Raw genomic sequence first — 21488 nt, forward strand, 5'->3', positions numbered from 1 at the left:
GTTACTCACACATACAAAGCACTGTCTATAAGTCATTAAAACTTTCACAATCTAGGCCTGCCACAAAAAGTGCTGATATCAAAATTAGACTAAGTTACAAGAAACAATAGTGGCTCACACAAATAAAAAATGCCGTATTTCCAAACAATGCTGCTACCCAGTGTTTCTTAAATTATATATAAGTAACTTGGCCCTGCGTTTTTTCATCTTACCATTTTACCAAAGAAATTACCACAAATTATTTAATTGAATAGTTTAAACAATATGTTTATTGCAGAATGGTCATATAGGTTAAGTTTGACATGATCACAGACTATTGTACAAAGAAAGTTCATTACGCATGACCAAGATGAATTTGCTTATTGAAAGATATATAAAACAGATGGCACTGGTGGAAATAGCATGTATTGCTTGATGCTTAATGAGTGTTAACATTGCAATTAGTTGTTCTTTATCGCCGTCATTTTTTAAAATTATTGTTCGTGCTTTTAAAGAAGGTAGACCAGTAAGCATAAGCCTGAATATAGATGAAATCCAGGCATCTAAAGGGGTGTAAATATAATATAGGTTGATATTTTGACATAAAGGATTAGGTTAGTTCAATTCAACTGCAATTCAGCTCAGGTTTTAATTCCATATGGCCTGGCTATATGCTTTTGCAACCAGATCAAGCTGGTTTACCAAACATCTAGATGGTACAACATAATAAAGTGTATATGTTCAGTAAAAGACTTAGTTGATTGCAAATTCGCTAGATTTAGCTGAAATGTGAGTTTTGTAGTCAGCTAGGACATAGGCAGTCTATGTCAGGGTAAAACATGAGTGAATTAGTGGTCAACAGAACTAACCTAGTCCTTTTATGTCAAAACATCTGTCAACATTGATTTCCATCCCTTCATTAGATACCATATGTATTTCGTGTTTTGCTCACTGGAAGACAAATGATACTATGTGGAGTTCACACGTGAAATTGAATGGATTTCAGGAATATAAATGAGTTCCCACGAGGCTTAGGCAGTTGCAAATTAGTTTTAAAGTAACAGCCAATTATTAGTTAGCCAATTAGGTTGCGTAATAAGTTGTAGGTTTGCCTGAGGCTTCGGTGGGATGCGATCCAAGTCTTTTAAGTTGAATGTATCATAGGCAAGCGAGCATATGTCCATTTGTATGTATGTGATGTTTTTCTTGGCTGGTGTAGCTAAATGTCCAGAGGGGCGACGTATTGTTTGTGGAAAAAAGGAAGAAGGAAAAAACACAGTCCCCTAAGTTTGGGGCTTTATAGTGCAGTGAATTTTGTCTGTTGACATGAGGTCAGAAGGTACAGAAATGAATGTTAAGGGCTGAGAGTCTGTGGTCATTGTGGTTATTTCTGTAGGCAAACCTGAAAAGTGCCCAACTCTCAGTGCTGTATAGGGCATGCTGCCATATGCCGCTTGGTCCAGATGGATGTCCATGACTTCAAAGTGGCTTTAGTTTATTTAGCCATGTGAAAAAATAAAGAATTAAGTATGGTTGTGGCAGTGTTCGATTTAACCAGAGACATATGCTGCGTAAGTCTACACAGGTGTCGTTATTGCCACACCGCCAATAGGCCTACTGGTTGTAACTGCAATTTAAACATTAAATTTAAAAAAGTACATCAGCAGAGCTGATTTTATTAAATAAATATAAGCGAGTTATATTCAAATAATGCTCAGTACCATCAGGCATAGCCAGTTCTCCTCAGTTGCCAGTAAATGAGTAATAAAATAATTTTTGCATCGCAATATTGTGAAAAGACCACACACACTGTAATGATCTCAGTTCTAACACAAGAAGCATGACGTTTTGAATAAAACAAATTCATGCTTTATGTTTAATGTCCTTACTGTCTTCAAAAAAGTAAAACTGGTCTATGCGAGTGACGTTCACACTGCAGCTGCACATGACTATATACACATGTGACGCAGTGTTCACTCATGGAAAAAGGACATGCACTGTCACAACACCAAATGTTTGTATTGTTCGGCAAAAGTTAGCACGCAGTACAGCTGTTCCACTGTCTAGCTAGCTGGCTGAGGTGTAGTCAGTAAGACAGCTTTAGTTAGCTTGCCAACCCCAACTTACTGCATTGCAGCCTTGCTAGCTCATGTACCAGCTAGTTTGGGGAAAAGCTAGAAACAGGGAAATTCACTTATACGAGAGAGAGAGAGAGAGAGAGAGAGAGAGAGAGAGAGAGATGCCTTATATGTTGGAAAAGGAAGAGCAAAACTTAAGGAACCACAAACTATCATATTCTTTCAGTGACTCACTGATTTGAAGCTACCATATTGCTATGCTTTGGTGGTGGTGGGGGGGTGGGGGGGGGTCTTCGACCAATGTGTCCAAAGCATTAGTGTGGTGGGTGTGTTCTGTAGGGAGCCAGCAGTGCTGCAGATAGACCTTTCTCCAATGATGGGCAGCATGTTGCAACTCCACCCACACTGATATTGATGAAACCTCACTCTCCTAACACAAATGTCCTATATGTGTGTGTGTTGAGCCCACCCAACCTGTTCCACACCCTGCCCCCTGGTGCAAACTGATCCAGAGTAAGACTCAGAGAACTCTTAGTAAGATAAACATGAGTTTAATCAACTCTCATTAGACAGAAAGACATAAATTAATCATAAAAAGGTCATCATAAAATGGTCTCATAAAAGGTTGGAATTTGTGAGAAACACCAGACTGTTATATTGTAAATGCAGATCAGCAGGATGTGTGAGTGTTCACACAAAAGATCACAACTCTCTTTTATACAATAAAGTAAACAATTGGGTCATATGATGTAGAGGGAAGGCAGAGATGGCTCAGGGTCACAGATTATGGGCACACTTCTAAAACCTCTAAAACTAATTACAAGCCAACTACAGTAAATTGAACTGAATTAAACTGAACAGTGTAATTAAAACATGTGTAAATATAAATTACACATTAATTATAAAATAACTAGACACATATGTATAGAAAAAATGAATTTAATATAATATAATGATGAACATATTAATAAACATTATTTCTGATTTCTTCTGTAATTTTCAGTTTCACCAGCCCAGTCTACTGCATGACCATAACCTAGTTCTGGTGTGAATTACTTAGCCCAGTCAGAGAAATAAAATTAGTTTTCTTGAAACTTCATAGTTTTGATTGTATAACAACGATGGGACCTGTTAAAATACTTAACAAATCCCCAATGCCTTGTCAGAAAAATATGAATTAGTATAACCTTATGCTGTCACTAACTCTTCCATCTCTGTAGCAGAAATCACATTCTCTCGCTCAGCCATCTGCTTCCGGGTCAGGGGGAGGTCATCATCAGGGTGACACAGGTGAGACAAACGCTGTCAGCAGAAAAATAAAATAATGGAATGGTGGATCTTTGTGAGACAAGTGTTTCATACAATATACAGTCCTGTGAAAAACTATTTCCCCTTCCTGATTTCCTCCTTTATTAATCCTTTATTTGTCATACTGAATGGTTTCATATTTGTAGACAAAATGTAACATTAGACAATATTTAATTAAATTTTTTTTTCACCCATTTTCTCCCCATTTTAGTCGTTATACCAATTCCCCTTGTGTATCACGGTCCTGGTCGATGCGCTATCCTCTGTCGGTCTGGGGAGGGTGTAGACTACCACATGCCAGCCTCCAGTACATGTGGAGCTGCCAGCCGCTTCTTTACACCTGACAGTGAGGAGTTTCACAGGGAGAGCGTAACGCGTGCAGAAGTTCACGCTATCTCCCCCAGATCCCCTCCCAGCTGAACAGGCGCCCCGACCAACCAGTAGGAATCGCTAATGCAACGATCAGGACACATACCCTCACCGGCTTCCCACCTGCAAACACTGCCAATTGTGTTCGTAGGAATGTCTGAAAAAAAAATTTTCAGACACCCACATGACCAGTACATAAGACTAGTTTGCTACCTGGCTAGGATTAAGAATGGAAGCAAACTCTGTGGGTTCCTTCCTATTGCTTATATTCACCCCTTACTTCTCTTTTTTTATATTTTCCTTGCTCCTTAGCTCCACCAAAGGAAAATGCAAATAAGTGAAGCAATGATGAGCTACGAGGATGCAGGAGTTGAGGTAACGTGTATTACGCAAATGGAACATGCTTGAAATGCCTGAATGCGGATGTGGAAGATGTGGAGAGGTGGATCCACAGTTGGATCACCTCACGTCAAGTTCCAATAAAGACTTCTGAAAAGGCTGCACTTGTGTTTTCCTCACTGAAGTCTCCTCCATGAGCTTCCTTGCTCCTCCAAGGAGCATTTAACAGATTGGTCTTTGATTTCCAGGTCATGCGAGGACCGAGGAGATGAGGACGTATAAAATAAAATTTTGGAATGAACCCAATTTTTCATTTTGGAATTTAAAAATAACATTTTTACAAGGACAGAGAGATTTATCTGCATCCACCTGCCTTGAATTGGACTCACTGTATATCTACTGATGTGTGGAAGTGTATTTGTATGTGTGTGTGTATGATTAGATAAAACACTGTAGGCCCTGGGTAAGGTACTGTGGGAAGAGAACTAGCTCCTAGAACAGCTGTGGAGACATGGGTTCTGGGCCTCACCTGTCTGAGAGTGCCAGTGCTGAGGGAGAGCTTGACCAGACTCCACCCTGGAATCAGTACAACAGAGGAGAGGGCCAGCAGCCAGCCCAGCACGTACGCCCAGTCTGGGTACACATACCAGCGGTTAAAGGTCAGGGGCTGGTAATCTACCACATAGAAGATGAAAGATCCCTATGGGAGAGGAGATAGAGTGTAAGGTTAATAAATGTAACACACATCAGACTGCTGTTGTGTCATGGAAGTAGAATTACCATGAAACTGTCTTTAAAGCAGGGTTCGATTGCTAAAATTGGTCACATTATGCAGTCAACAAAAAAAAAACTGTTCATCAAGCGCTTCATGAAATAGGTTTCCATGGCCAAGCAGCCATGCACAAGCCTAAGATCACCATGTGGAAAAAAGCGTTGGCTGGATTGATGTAAAGCGCACCGCTATTGGACTCTGGTGCAGTGTAAATGCGTACTCTGGAGTGATGAATCACGCTTCACTATCTAGCAGTCTGACGAACAAATCTCGGTTTGGCGGAATGCATAGTGCCAACTGTACTGGCCCGAATAGCGCAAACTGTAAAGTTGGGTGGAGTAGGAATAATAGTCTCTGTCTGTTTTTCCTGGTTTGGACTGGACCCCTTAGTTCCAGTGAAGGAAAATGTTAATACAATGACATTCTAGAGAACGGAGTGCTTCCCACAGTTTGGGGAAGGCCCTTTCCTTTTGCAGCATGACCCTGTGCACAAAGCAAGGTCCATAAAGAAATGGTTTGCTGAGTTTGGTGGGGAAGAACTTGATTGGCCTGCAGAGCCCTGACCTCTACCCCATCAAACACCTTTGGATTAATTGGAATGCTGACTGCAAGCTAGGCCTTACGCCCAACATCAGTGCCCAGCCTCACTAATGCTCTTGTGGCTGAATGGAAGGGAATCTTTGCAGCCATGTTCCAAAATCTAGTGGAAAGCTTTACTAGAAGAGAGGAGCCTGTTCTAGCAGCAAGGGGTCCAACTGCATATTAATTCCCCTGGTTTTGGAATGAGATGTTCAACAAACAGATATAGGGGTGATGTTGAGTTTTCACATATTTTTAGACATGTAGTGTATATATATATATTTTTTTTTAAAAACACGTTTTCAACGTACAAAAAGGCCAAGTTACTCACATATACAAAAAATTAATTATAAGTCATTAAAAAAAAACTTGCAGAACCTAGGCCTGCGATTAAAAGTATTGATATCAAAATGGGGCCAAGTTACAACAAACAATATTGGCTATCTTAGCTTACACAGACACAGCAGGGCACAATGCACAATCAGGCCACAGAGAGGGAAGGGTAAAACGAGACAACCAAAAACCAATAATTGAACAATTGAAAACAATAATACAATTAAACAGGGGGAGCAGGACACAAAACAGAAGTGCCGCCATCTGGCGGCCCAACAAGGAAAGACAGACGGAAACGCAGAACAATTTTATTTTACAAAATATGACAATTTTACATTGAAAAATTAATTATACTTATTTTACTTATTTGGCTAAACTTCATCTGACTGAGAAACATATGGTATATTAATGGGGAAAACATATGAGCATGGGTTTGTAAGATTCAATATTTATTTAATATGAATTTATATATTTTAATATTAATTATAAATATTTGTAATTTTCATTTCTGTTTATCTATTCAATCCACCACCATTCTGTAGTGTAAATTATTGTATGTTTCTTGGTATAAATATCTGTTTGTAAATGTGTATGCTATATCTATTTATCTATGTACAGTATGTATACATAATATTTATCTATCCATTATGTATACCTGCTTACCCTGAGCAGGGTCACGGGGGGTGCTGGAGCCTATCCCAGCGTGCATTGGGCGAGAGGCAGGAATACACTGTGGACAGGCCACAAATCTATCGCAGGGCACACATTCACTCACACACTCATACCTATGGGCAATTTAGAGTCTCCAGTGAGCCTATCTGCATGTCTTTGGACTGTGGGAGGAAACTGGAGTACCCGGAGGAAACCCACATGGATACAAGGAGAACATGCAAACTCCACAAAGAAAGGCCCCAAGCCGAGATTCGAACTCACAACCTTCTTGCTGTGAAGCGACGCACTGTCCCACTGGACCACCGTGCTGCCCACATACCATTTCTGGAGTTTCATTTTTGTCAGCCTGTAAAGCATTCATTTGAATGATGTATTCTTTCATGAGGCAATTTTTGTTATCTGACACTGATGTGACACATAAATTTAGAATGACCACATTCTCTTCAGATGAAAAAACATGGGGCCAAGTTACATGAAATCATTTAGGAAACATTGGGTAGCATTGCTTTGGAATAGAGCTTGTATAATTTGTGTAAGCTAAGATAGTCAATATTGTTTGTTGTAACTTTGGAGAGGAGGAAGAGTGTTAATAACACATAAACTGCCATTGTAGCACAGATGCATAATTAACATGAAATTGTTAATGGAGCAGGTTATTTTTCAACAGTAAAAAAAAAATAAAAAAATTTTTTTTCCCAAAGCATTAATTGGCTGCTGACTGAAAGGAAAACAGAAAACCCTGCAGACTCCGAAGCTCTCCAGGACTGACATTTCTGATGCCTGGCCTAATGACCCTGAATCATTAGGTAAATCTAGTGATGGTTAGAATTGTACAGCAAACAATGTGAACCCCAGTCTTGCAACATGCCAAACTAAAATATATCCATAGGAAAATTCAATGACTTCCATTTCTCCCTCCTCACACTTTAAAGTACATAAATTATTTGCCCCCAGCATGAGTGTCTGGGTGTCCCACATTCAGACCAACAAAGTAGGCATTCAGTTTAGTGTCCAACAACTGTGGCTCCTCCAACCACGAAGCTTCTCCACCCTAGCTCCCCAGTGGTGGAACGAACTCCGCGTCCCTCTACGAACCATTCGGTCATTCGCCGTGGTCTGAAGACACATGTCTTCAGACTGTACCTGGACTAACTACCACTACTCTGCAGGGCACTCCCAATATAGAATCGCTCCTATCACTTGAATCTGACTAATTTGTTCCTGCAGCACTTTCAAGTATCTCCATCCAACACTTGCATTGCACTTGTAGCATCTTGACTTTGTAGCTCGTCAGCATGCCTCCTATTTTGACTTATAATAATTTTCTGACCTAGCCTACACTTACTATGTGAACTGGACTTAATGTGTTCATGGCTATGGATAACTGTTACGATGAGTATTGCACCTTATTGACAGGGTGGGCACGGTGGCATAGTGGTTAGCACTGTTGCCTCGAATCTGGGTCCGACCGGATCCTCTCTGCGTGGACTTTGCACATTCTCCCCGTGTTTGCGTGAGTTTACTCCGGGTACCCCGGACATGCATGTTAGGTGCGCTCCTGCAGTTGCCCATGACCAAGACACTGGCCTCAGAACTGGAGTTGGTCCCCAGGTGCTGCACTGTGGCTGCCCACTGCTCCTAAGTAACTAGGATGGGTCAAATGCAGAGTACAAATTACCCCACAGGGTTCAACAAAAGTATATCTTATCTTATCTTATCTTATTTTATCTTATCTTATCTTATCTTATCTTATCTTATCTTATCTATCTTATCTTATCTTATCTTATCTTATCTTATCTTATCTTATCTTATCTTATCTTATCTTATCTTATCTTATCTTATCTTATCTATCTTATCTTATATCTTATCTTATTGGACTTGTGTTTTGTAGTTGTTCCAATAACCTTTGGTATGCACAATTTTACTTATCTATCCTCGCTACTGTATAACTAATAGAGGTATATTCTCTACATATGTATTGTAAGCACATCCAGAGACAGACCTGGTGCATCTTGAGGAATACTAATTGCGTTTAGGACCGGTTGGATCTCATTGGCGGCATTGTAAATGAGGGTCTCTCCCTCAATCCATTTGCGAGATTTAAATAAAAATTGAATGAATGAATGAATGTCTATTGCACACAAAATCTCCCAATATACAGAGGATTAGACTGATTTAGAAGCACAGATTACAACCCCCTTTAGACTGTAAAATTGTGACATCAAAATGTGTTACAAATGTGTTACAGAACTTAGCCCTTCTGGGGCAAGCTAGCTACACTAGAGTCTACAAAACACACACATGCACTTTATACACAACACTTACCAAGCTCCTTGGTGGCTATCTTACTTAAACCGTACTCTTACAGTTTGAATCTCTCTGGCATTCCCCTTACTTTCATTCAGCAGGTCATGAAGTAGGTATAATGTTTGAATAGCAAGACAGAACACTGGCTGCACGCTACTCAGCCTTACTTTTATTTTTCTTCCGTAAAACACCCTACCCTGATGCCTGTAATGCAGATGCTACGTGATTTATGACATTCAGTAATCACAAACAACATCACAAATTACAGGGAATGCTCATCACATTAGATTAATAGTGAATAATGAAATGATATAACTGAACCTAATATCTTACAAACTGATACGACAATGGGCTTCTTCTGTTGGGGCAGGACATCCAAAGCAGTTTTCCTCTGCAGTGAACATCTTACTTGTGACTCTACAGTCTATTAATGATGCTGAAGTTTGCAGTTTTATTAAATCCAAAATCCAACACGGTTCAGGTGTGCAAAGATGAGGTTTTACTTAAATAAGTGAGTAAGGCAGATGCTGGACATCCCACAATGGGGGAGAGTGAAACTCACCAGGGTCACCAGCGGTGTGATGTAGAGCCAGCAGAGCTTAAAGATGAGGCAGGGACGCTCCCCGGTCATGTCCTCAATCACATCGACCATTCGCTCCGCCCCTGCTCGAGGGACACACAGGAATGGCGGTGAGCATTGCAGTGTGTATAAAGTGAACCTCCACAGAGAACAAACCAAACTCAAAAAGCAGAGATTGCAAATCCTTCTCATTAGATTCCAGTTTCAAATTTGTTTTCTTTTTTGTTATTCACTTTTTTAAAGGCTGGCTCTCTGGCTAAAAGGTGTCCTTTTTTAAGGGGTGTTGATTGTTCTTGGTATTCAGGGGTGTTGGTTTCATGACCATTAATTTGCATTGTTTTGTCTGAATTCAATGGACCTATGTTTATTTCAAATCAAATCAGTCGTTGCTATAACATTTTAAATATCATTTAGATACATTCTACCATTCTCTGTATTTTTAGTTGATGTTTTTAATAGTTTCTCCTGTCTTTGGCAGTGAAGGAAAGTTCTAGTTAAAAGGCAGTGCTTGTTCATCAGACTTTGTCATTTTTCTTAATGGCTGTTTTGACAGGGTAAGAAAAATGTAAACATGGGCATCATTTTTTTTTAATGTAGGCTATGCTTTCCTCTGCCTCAATGTGCAGATTTAGAATTTCATAAATGTAATATATTTTTCAAAATTCATTTAAAGCACAAAGCCATTTTCCTCATCTGTTCTTAACATTGTTAGTACATTGTGTTGGTTCTTGTTCATCATCCTTTCCCATTTGGCACCATTTTTTGAATTTCTATTTCCACATTGCATTGGAAACACACATTTAGTTGGAAGGTACGCTGTTTTGTAAATACAACCAGGTTTCTTCCTAAGTAAAAATCCAGGCAGTAAAGGCCTGCACTCACCAAAGAGCCAGCCTATGGCCAGGACCTTGAACACGCACAGGAATAACACACAGGCCCCATTAATGGCATAGTAGTCGAAGAGCTGGAACACATACATCCCCCCCTGTTGGACAGCAGGGGAAATGACAAGGGTAGATATGGCAAAATACAGTTGGGAAGTGAGATATGGAAATGTGGTTATGATCAGATTTATCCAAGTTTGAATTCTTTCATATGGCCTGTAGCCTTGAACGAGACAGTAAACCTGAATTAGTTCTATCAACATGTGAGGTTGTAAATTGGTGGTAATTAAAATGTTATCTGTGTAATCTGTGTAGGCCAAAGGAGCCTGTGATAAGAATATCCTCTGGGTAAACTGATAAAATATATTGAACTTTCTCTCCCCAGCTTCCTTCTCACCTCTGTGACCATCACCAGCTGCAAGATGAAGCAGGTGAGGCAGAAGAGCAGGAGGAAGATCTCTCTGTGCCCAGCCCTACGCAGTACCCTGGGAAACATGTCCGTCACCGACGTCATCACCACCTCCATCATCACAAACTGACCGACAGATAGACAGATACCCCAAGGTTCACCAGAGAGGCAGGGAGGGAAAGGGAAGAAAAGAGGGAAAGAAAAAGAAAGGAAGGGAGAGAGAAATATGATTGATACACAGTAATGTTTAATTAGTGTGTTCCTGCTTGTGAGAAACTATCCACAAATACATCTTTATTAGCTATGAAATGTTGTCCAGTAAGCTCAATATGTAATCTTGTTGTGCTTTCCAATGACCCAGCATCATGCCTTGCTAGCTCAGTACAGCTTTACTTCATGTTAAGCATGAACCAAACCAGAAGAGTCTAGAAGTGTGTAAGGACTGCAGCCAGTTGTAGTGCTGGCAGTTTCACAGACTGAGCAGCCAGGAATGGTGAGCTGCAGCCAGGTGACTGATTACCTGTGAGTCCAGGCCCAGCAGGATGATCATAATGAAGAAGCAGGTGGCCCACAGCTGAGGTAGGGGCATCATTGCTACTGCTTGGGGGTACGCAATGAATGCCAGACCAGGTCCTGGGAGCAGGGAGCAGGGGAGAACATGGAGGTGATGGGAAGGAAAGACAGGAGGAGAGTGAAGGAGACAGAGAATGAATGGGAGAAAAATAAATGATCCAATAGTGCTTACTCTTCCTCTCCTTCCCTCCCAGGTCAGATTCCCTCTTTTTACATGTACACATTTTGCATATCCAGAGTACCATACAAATTGCCATTTTACATATCGTCTGTTAATACAGCTGGACATATTTTGCAGCAGTAATTTTGGTTAAGTACCCTGCACAAAGACAGCACCCTAGCTGGGAACTGAATCCATAACCTTTGAGTTACGTAATATTATTTCTCTCCCTTTCAAGTAAAACTCAAATGCTTAATTGTCATTATATACAGTAGACTTAATAATCACCAAACCAATAGGAGAGAGTTGAAATAACTAGTTTACATTTAAAGTACACGATTGCGTGATTATTGGTCATCATCAAGCTTTGTACTATACTACTAAAAGAATACCTTACAGTATCTGTTTTGGCAGTACAGTGGAGTTTTCCTGATTGCTAATTTATGGAAATCGAGGGAATATTTCTGAGAAATGTAGAGTTTTTATTATTTGTTACATTCTTATGGCTGTGTATATATGAGTATATATATATATATATATATATATATATATATATATATATATATATATATATATATATATATATTACACACGCCCATCAGCTGAAACCTTCAGAGTGAACTGAACACTGCACCTGAAAATCTTAAGCTTCTTTGAAATTTCTCACTGGGAATAACCTTCTTGCCACAATGTTTGCTTGGCCCCACACATCTTATCCTAACTTCTTTTTCTTCGCCAAATTTCTTGCAATTTTAGTCCATGTTTTACTTGCACCATAGGCTGAAATTATTAGGCTACCTGGGGTTTTTTTGGACAACCTTAAGGCAGATAAGATTTCACTCAATTTAATTACCCCTCCACTTCCCTCCCAGCTTGCTACTTCCCACATTGCAAAATTATTGGATAGACATCCAATAATTTAATTGTAATTAAAGCCAAGGGAGGCTATTTTAGGGAAAGTCGTGTCTAAGATTATTTTTGAGTAAAAGTCAACTTTTTGTGTTATTGTAGGTAGAATTTGGGGGGAAATTATCCTTTGGTTTGTTTTTCAATAAATGTGCATGTATTAACTGAATTCTTCTCTACCTAAGGTTAAAAAAAACAAACAAAAAAAACTATATATATATATATATATATGTATTAACATATATAGTACTGTGCAAAAGTCTTAGGCACCCTAGATTTTTAAATATAATATATAGTATGTATTTGGTCTTAGATGTTTATTTTTTGTTTTCTGCATTAGTGTATCAGTAGAAAACACCAAATTTGAGATTTCCAAACATGAATTCTCCAAAAAATGAAATGTTACACATACATTTTTGTATTTTGTTAAATAAAGTAATATTTTAAGTAATAGACTACTTTTCAGATAAAAACTTGATCAAGGATCTCTGGGATTCCCTGGAGAGCCAGAAGCAAGCAACATAGCCAAAATCTGCAGAAGAACTGTGGCAAGTTCACCAAAATGCTTGGAACAACCTACCAGCCGATTTTCTTATAAAACTGCCAGACAGTGAACGAAGAGAATTGATGTAGTCTTAAAGGTGAAGGGTGGTCACACCAAACATTGATTTTATTTAGTTTTTAACTATTTACTGCTCTTTATATTATTTTTTCGATATTTATAACCTTTCATTTCATTATTTTTGAAAGCATCTTAGCTGTACAGCATTTTTTTTTACAGGTGCCTAAGACTTTTGCACAGCACTGTATATATATATATATATATATGTGTGTGTGTGTGTGTGTGTGTACACAAACACGTGCAGTTCAACAAGCGTCCTGTTTGGCCAGTAGGGGTCACCCAAAAGCAGTGAAACACAGATCGCTATCTAATTGAACCCTCTCATACCCTAAGCGAAGCAGGCATCAATTGTGCGTCATCCTGTTGAGCTACCTGCCACAGTGAGCACTGGCACGGTCTGGATTGTATCCAAGGCGGTGATGCTCATCCACGCACCACATTGTGGTTCCTTAATTAAATGAACCATCCAGCAGCTCGATAGTTATATTTTTGTCACATCTTCATTATTTGTCTTGGCATACTGTACAAAGAGCTTCAGTACCTGATTCAGCAACTTCCTCAATGGAGACGCCCTGCTCATGTGCCATGAACCCCAGCACAGAAAAGACCGCGAATCCCGCCACTACACTGGTCCCGCTGTTCAGCAGGCACAGCCACAAACAGTCCCTGCAGAAACACCACCAGGGGGGTAAAATAATCCTCTGGCCTGCTCTTGTTTTTGCATTTATTTTATTTCAAGGTGAAAAAGTGTTTGCTGTTATGTGGCTTCCAGGTGTAGGTGTCTCTGTATTGCACTAGACAAAGGTATAAATGTGGCTTTCTCAGTACTGCACTGTACAAAGAGTTGCATACTTATGTTTTTTGGCTGGACCGCAACAGCGGGGCCATCCCTACAAACGTGAATGTCTGTGACTGAGTGACTGAGTGATGCAGTTACACCATTTGTCGGCCGAGTTGTGAAGTTACACCATTGGTCGGCCGGATGAAGTGCGTTAGGTCCAGCCATATACTAGGTTCTGACCAGGTGTTTCTCTGCATTTCTGCCCTAGTGCACTGTGGGCATGAAAGGGTCTTACTTGTAGCAGTTGTTGTTATAGGTGTTGTAGCTACCCAGCACAATCAGAGTACCCCCTCCAATACCGTAGGAGAAGAAGATCTGTGATACTGCTTCCATCCACACCTGCAGTGACATCACAAATCATGAATACATTGGGGGGTCTGGCTTAAAAATTCATGTGTTTCCCAGTGGAATGAAATAAGGAAAGAGAAATTTTGCTGTGACAAGGTGATGGGGCACTGCCTGGAATATGCTGGCATAAGCTGATGTCACAGAGTTCTTACCTGTGGGTCTGCCAGGCGGGTGGGGTCAGGGTACAGGTAGAACAGCACCCCCTGCAGAGCTCCAGGTAGAGTTAGCCCTCGTATCAACAACACCAAAAGCATCAGGTATGGGAAAGTAGCAGTGAAATAAACCACCTGGTGTGAGAGGGAGAGAGAGAGTGAGGGCCTTTTAGTCATGTGAACACAGTTTATTTCAGATCCCTTGGCACTTATTTAACCCATTCTGAAAATAGTATGTTAAGAAAAATGGCCACATTTTTGGTGTAGAATGATGAAAATTTGTATGAGTATCCAAAAGACATGTAATTATATACAGTGAGCTCCATTATGTTTCGGACAAAGACATATTTTTTCTTGATTTGGTTCTTTACTCCACAATTCTGCATTTGTAATCAAACAATTCACAGATTCTAAGATTTCATTGAAGGGTATTTTTATGCATGTTGGTTTCACCACATAGAAATTACTGCTCTACACATAGTGCCCCATTTTAGGGCACCATAATGTTTGGGACAAATGGCGTCACAGGTGTTTCTGATTAACCAGGAGTGTTCAATTGCTTCCTTAGTGCAGATGTAAGAGAGCTTTCAGTATCTAGTCTTGGTTCTAGGCTTTTGATTGTCTTTAGAGTCTATTATTGCTATCTGATGATACTATTTTAGCTGTTATTCAGAATGGACTATTTATTTTACTGTTTCTTGTAAAAATACCAATGGATCCATAGGTTCTGGAGATAGCAGGTTAATTTACTTTGGTACACTGAGATTCCAGATATGCACATGTAAGAAACAATTGAGAAAGGAACATCTGACCTTTTGGCTAAAATTATGATAACAGTAGCTCCACATCCATAATCTGTTGTCAGTTTCAACACTATTCTACTTCTGTGGATTTCTGACTATGATTCCATGGTTCTCTATCTGAATTTATGAGGAGAACTTTAGTTTTGACTTTTTAATACTCCTGTGACACACTCAAGCACCCATTCTGTGTGTGTCTTTCCCTGTAAGAAACATTTTCTCCCTCCCTCCCTCACCCTCTCTCTCTCATGCACACACACACAAAGGGGATACATGTGTGTGAGAAAGTACAGAGCAGAGTCAGGCACAAACAAACATCTCAGAATTCAGGTGCAGGTGTGTGTAAGGTCAGTGGGAGGGAAGAGACTCAAATTATGGATTAGGGGTTTTCATCTACAGATGAACTGTTCTGCATAACTTAATTGTGTTTATGTGCTTTTAGTTGTTGTGATGTACAATTTCACAAGTCAAACGTTTTCAGGTTAAATTATTTATTAAACTGCAATTTAAGTGCAGATTTTCAAAAGACAATTGATCACAGTAATTCTGACACACAACTTTTGTGCTTTGTTTTTTCATTTATACAATAATTAATATAAATAGATTTATAATATAAGCAATTATATATAATGTCATAGTGACCTTATGATAACTTGCTAAATCTATTTCATTAAGTGCTGAAGGTTTACTTTTAATAGCCTATTCATCTTATTGTATGCCGTTTTACCCCATGCCATGTCCCTGTTGGAATGTAAGTTAGCTTTATCTTCAACACCATCATTTTTGTTAAGAAATTCCCACAACATTATACTGTGCACATAATATACATCATCATTTCCTCAAATTACCTGATAAATGCTGCTAAATGAATTATTAAAAGCAATGTACAGTACATGTTAATTCTTTCTTTACACATTTGAGTGAATGTTTTGTTATTTGAATGACCAAATCAATCAATCTGTCAGTGAACATGAAGCAAGCAACATCTCTCTCAGTCTTTAACTGAACCAAATTTGGTGGCAGATTCATTAAAAGTTACCTGATAAGAACACATTTAGAAATAGCAAAAAGGGAATCAAAGAAAACAGGAAGACGTTTGTTGCATCAAAATATCAGCATGGTTGACGTGTCCCTGTTGGACTGAGCACACGCCACTCTGTGTTGAGTATTCCAGTCTATTACACAGTCAGTCTCACTCTTTGTAGAGGCAGCCCAGGTAAAGACATTCTGTGCTTATCTCACTCAGTAGCTCTGGGACAGACCTTGCCTGTAGACTTCACCCCCTTCCAGATACAGAAGTAGCAGATGACCCACATGATGATGAGGCACAGAAGCACCTCCCACCTTACACTGCCCACCTCCTCAATTCCGCCTGAGATCGCCAGCACACGTCTCCTGGGGGGGGGGGGGGGGGGGGGGGGGCGGAGGAAAGAAAAGAGAAAAATGACAGGAGGAAAGGGAGGTAAGCCAGGAAAAAGTATAAAAATATCAATTAAGGGGGGGGGGGGGGGGAATGAGGGGAGGAAAGGGAGGTAGGTGGAGAAACAGAAATATAAATTTTCACAAAAAAGGCCCTGCCAGTTAATTTAAATGTGTTCCCATGTAAGAGCCATAATGCTTTGCATACCCCTCATATCCTGGCCCTACCATGTACACAAATATTGAACATTTTCTCTTCTTATTATAGTGTTTCACTGGAATACATGCAAAAAGGTTAAACTAGGCCAATGTGCTCCATCTCCAGATACAGTACATCTGTAAACTAGATTAGTATATCACGTGATGTGTTAACAGACTCTTATCCAGAGCAACTTACACGTTATCCATACATTCATACAGCTCGATATTGGCATAAGGAATTAAAGCTAAGTAGATTATGTTAAGATTTGAACCCACAACCTCTGAGTTTCCTAGTTCACGAACCCTGAGTTCTGTACAAGCTGCAATCCTACAGAACTCAGCCTGTGAACTTACTCCCAAAACTCAGTGGCTGCAGAGGATGAGTTGTTGGGCTGTTGGGTCCAGTTTGTGGTGAGGTTTCGGTTGGAAAAATCCACACAGTGATCTGAAACACAGAGAGTAGCCTTTCCTAAATCATCGAAACAGACTCATTGGATATTGCAGCTGAGCCGCAGGCCAAATTCGTTATTCTGTTATTGTTTAGTCTGGTTTGCCGATATGCATACAGCTGTTAATAAACCAGGTCTGTATTATGAAAAGATTACAAGTGTTAATACATATGAAAATATATATTTAATATTGACATATTACAAGTGTTAAGGATACATTTTGAAAGCATTGCAAAACAAATAAACTGAATTCTGAAATACATTCCATGAAGCAGGCAAAAGATCACATATGAATGTTGCAACCTGAAATACCTGGCATACCTGGCACACGTACTGGCATGCAGAAGCATACCAGTAATAAGTTCTTCATGCTTGATTGATCTGAATTTGCCGTTCAATTTTCTGAAAGAGGGGGACTGCAGTACCCAAAGGAAATGGGGGTTCTTACCCTACCCAGTATAACTTCAAGACAGCTTTGTACCTGTATGCACCATGGATTGTAGGTCATCTGTATTTCAGGTGTTCTCACAGTCAGCCCAGTGTAGCTTAGAGACAGGCTCTGTACCTGTGTCCTCCTGTATGGACTGCAGGTGGAGTTATACCACTTACACTGCATTTCAGATCTTACCTGAGTTCCAGGTGTTGGAGCAGCTGGCCCAGGGCAGCTGTGAGCTGAAGGAGAAGTAGAGGTAGAAGAGAGCCCAGGCCAGGATGGTGATATAACACATGCAGGCGTAAAACAGGATCAGCTGGCTCGCGTAGCCAATCCCTTATACACACATATACACATAGGCACACAGACTCAATTAGCGGCTGACAATGCCAATCGTTAGTCTGAACAGCTACAGTGTGAAATTATGGGTTATGAACATGCCTGCTGTGGTTCCTCTTAGTATTTGTATTCTTGATGATGACACTGATGCCTTCTGCTTTGAGAGACACTCTGGATTACAGTCTGAGAACTGCGTGTAATATATTGTGACTATTTCTACCTGTGCGATTGCCACATTTTTCCCTGTAAAAATTAAGTCCACCTCTTAGCCTCACAGAGCTAGATTCTGGTGTAGAAGTGCAATACTGCAGCTGCAGTAATTATAGATTAATTTTCCTGGTGAACTTTGGTTTGGGAGAATATTCTAACCCCCTCCTGTGCCGTGATTGAGTGCTGTCCTGAAGTACTGTAACCCTACTGCTGATTATCCATTAGCTCCCAGTGTATTCACTGACCCCAGTCCACATCTCCATGCCTTGGCTCAGGAGATTTAATATATTTGACATTACATCCGATTATGAGCTGCCCTGCAAGGCTGTTGGGAGCACAGAAACATAAACTGGCCTGACCATAAGGCTGATCCACACAGTAGACCAGGACCTTAATAGGGTGAGCCGCCAGGCAGCTTAGAGCCACACTAACCATTCCCCACCAATAGCAACAGTGCACTTTTGCGGTTGTTGCATTTTTTATATAGAAGTTTGGGGATTCAAAAGTATAAACAACTGAACTGATTCCTGGGCTGCATGGGGAGATTTGTATATGGATTGAGAGGCAGTCGCTTGGGCCAGGCCACAAAGTTTCCCCTCTGTTTATTTTTTAATCACATGCTCATACCTGGTGAACCTGTCTCTTCTTTCTTTCGCCCCCTATTGATAAACCCAAAGTGATCTCAGTTTTACCCATCTGACAAGAGAGGTTTCTGGCCTCTCACCCTCAGCCAATGGGCACAGCTTCCTCCAGCAGGTGATGGCCCCCTCCTGGGTGTACTGTCCCATGGAAATATCCAGCAGGAACAGGGGTATCCCACAGGTCAACGCAAAGAACAAATATGGCACAAGGAACGCTCCTGCAGACACACACACACAACGGAAACACTTGAGATAAACCACCAGCCTTGTGACTGTTATGTGAACAAAACCAGAGATATTTAGTTCCAGGCAACCAGTAATCTATGATAATGGCATGGTCCAAATCAGCACACTTGCGTACCATTGAGTATACTAGCTGAGTACACTGGATGAGTGAAGCTGCGCAAATGAGTGCAGTAGGCAAAATTTTCTCTTTCTTTGCACTGTACATGAAATCCCAGGATGATGTACTTATTTCCAGGGTTTCGCTAAGTGTATTTGGGAGCATACTTTCTAGAAAGTAAACAACCATTTTGATCCCATAAATAAGACATGCAGCTTCACTCTAGAAATGAGGCGAGGCTTCACTGACAACAACAACACGTGAGCATGGGCGCAACAACACTTCCACAGTACGGTTGGAAAATAGTATGGATGATGTTATATACAGAGTCATCTGAAGGCTGAATTTGACAGGCTTTGTGACTCTGCTTGGGAGGTTCCCATAATGCACTCCTATCTGCCATGCAACATGTACATACACAGCGCAGTGAACACTGCACCATCTAGAAACAAGAACTATGTAAACCAATGCTCATTTTCAAGTTATAGGTACGTTTAACATGTGAATCAAACCAATAGATAATATTAAGTCTTATAAAACTCATACAGTCTTACTCGTGTTTACTCAAACTCATTGACACACTGATACTTATTCATACTCAGGGTCTCACTTTGGAGCACTCACACTCCTACTTGCTCTTACTAGGACTCATATGCTTCCACTTATACACTCACTCACTCTTACACTCACTCACATTCATACTCACAGTCAAACTCATACTCACACTTATACATTCACTCACTCTTACATTCACACACATACTCTCACACTATTTCACTCATTCACTCACACTCATACACATACATTAACATTCACTCGTACACTTATTCACACTTACACTCATACACTCTCTCATACTCACTCATGCATTTACTCACCGCCGCCATTCTTGTAGCAAAGGTATGGGAACCTCCACACATTTCCCAGCCCCACTATGTTCCCCGCCACCGCCAGGAGGAACTCCACCTTACGCCCCCACTGGCCCCTCTCCTCCAATGGCCTTTCCGTTGTCTCCCTTTCCTTCTTCATCTGTTCTTCCCCTGGGATCTCCCACTCTCACTGTGTCCCTCTCCGGTGCCGTCCGTTCCTCACTCTCTGACCGCTTTCCTTCGTCTAGACACAGCGAGCTGGGAAGAGGCTGATGTTTTGCCCACTGACTGTCTGACACGTTCTTACATGTGCACAATTTACCAATGAGTGACAGGGCCATGTTAAAGAATAGCCAGCTTTTTATTTGTAAAGGCCCAGCTATTACCTGAAAACATAATGTATAAAGTGTATTAGCCAAAATTTGAAATACAATCCAGTGGTGGGACACAGGATATAGGCTACAAATCTATTCTTCCCCTGGGATCTTTCACTCTCACTGTGTCCCTCTCTAGTTCTGTCCGTTCCTCACTCTCTGACTGTTTTCCTTTGTTTGGACAATGCAAGCTGGGAACAGAGTCTGATGTTTTACAGCAACACCTTTTCACATGTGCACACTTCATGAACTTTATGATGTGGAATGGACATCACCACTTGCTTCTATTGCCGAAGTTGCAGAAACCAATATGGCGTCTTGTCTGCCATACCTCTCAAATTCCCCATAGGCAATAATGGAGAAACACATGCCTTTTTCTTTTTACTTGACACGATTCAATAACAAAGTTATAGTTCCATTTTTTTACTCAACGGAGAGTTCAACACAAGACTCTACTTTGTTGTATTGAACATGTGATGATGGCTAACTGATGGATGGACTACAAAGACCCTCATGAAGAGGTTGAACAAAATGTAATTACAACACCACATGAAGTAGTTGGAGCGAGCAGTGATTCGAGACCGCAGTGTATTGTTCCGAATATCATTCATATTGTGACATCTGACATCCAACATTTCTTCCGAAATTATGGGCATTAATATGGAGTTGGTCCACCCTTTTCTGCTATCAGCAGTGTAGGAGTGAGTTTGACATTGGGAAGGGGGGGGGGCACATTTGCTCCCCAGCCCTTACCCCACAATAATTATTATAGTAAGTGGAAAAGTTAATTGGTTCCACCAGAGCCAGCTATGGGTATTAAAGATGCAGACACATGCTAGCCTCCTTCATTCTCACCTGCAAGAGCTGGCTTTTTTATTTCTTTATTGGTCTGTATATGAGATATGAGAACTACTTCACAATCATTTTCCTGGTTGGCTATTCATCATTCAAACATGTTTTTTTGTAAATGCCTGAGAACTCATTTTCAAGGAGAGCTGCAAATGCTGAAATCTGTAAAGAGACAGAGGGAAGAAGAGAGTCCCTTTCACCCAGACGTGGAGCTTACCTGGTGGAGGAGATGGGTACAGGACTCCAGAAAAGCTGTGGGGGTGGAAGTGGAGCCTTTCCTCTGGCTGCACGCTCTCTGCACCGGCAGTGAAGGTGTATGTGTATGGGGAGGTGTGCCCTTAGAGGAGTAG

At 40.6% G+C, this 21488-nt stretch overlaps 1 protein-coding gene across 2 annotated transcripts; it reads right to left on the reverse strand.

The window, feature by feature from the left end:
- Positions 1–2592: 2592 nt before the first annotated feature.
- LOC118209639 (sodium- and chloride-dependent GABA transporter 2-like) lies at positions 2593–20174 on the reverse strand. Of its 2 annotated transcripts, XM_035385170.1 has the most exons (14): positions 19925–20174; positions 18787–18921; positions 17709–17849; positions 16986–17076; positions 16274–16406; positions 14212–14346; positions 13947–14050; positions 13412–13536; positions 11130–11242; positions 10598–10735; positions 10199–10301; positions 9299–9399; positions 4603–4773; positions 2593–3359 (listed from the first exon to the last, which is right to left on the reverse strand). In XM_035385170.1, the coding sequence occupies exons 1-14, from the start codon at positions 20073–20075 to the stop codon at positions 3246–3248; spliced, it is 1755 nt and encodes a 584-aa protein (XP_035241061.1). In that variant the 5' UTR covers positions 20076–20174; the 3' UTR covers positions 2593–3245. The 2 variants fall into 2 exon arrangements, with proteins under 2 accessions (XP_035241061.1, XP_035241062.1); XM_035385171.1 differs by lacking the exons at positions 18787–18921; positions 19925–20174 and adding an exon at positions 17955–18164.
- Positions 20175–21488: the final 1314 nt, after the last annotated feature.

This window comes from Anguilla anguilla, chromosome 12 (assembly GCF_013347855.1).
Source record: "Anguilla anguilla isolate fAngAng1 chromosome 12, fAngAng1.pri, whole genome shotgun sequence".
NCBI lineage: Eukaryota > Metazoa > Chordata > Actinopteri > Anguilliformes > Anguillidae > Anguilla > Anguilla anguilla.

What these genes read in the sequence shown, in the direction of transcription:
- LOC118209639 (XM_035385170.1), bottom strand. Translation starts at nt 20,075, where the DNA reads ATGAAGAAGGAAAGGGAGACAACGGAAAGGCCATTGGAGGAGAGGGGC. An exon ending in CTCCAACACCTGGAACTCAG is followed by an intron (nt 17,077 to 17,708) that starts GTAAGATCTGAA and finishes TCTGTGTTTCAG; the next exon opens with ATCACTGTGTGGATTTTTCC. An exon ending in CCCGCCTGGCAGACCCACAG is followed by an intron (nt 14,051 to 14,211) that starts GTAAGAACTCTG and finishes ATGTCACTGCAG; the next exon opens with GTGTGGATGGAAGCAGTATC.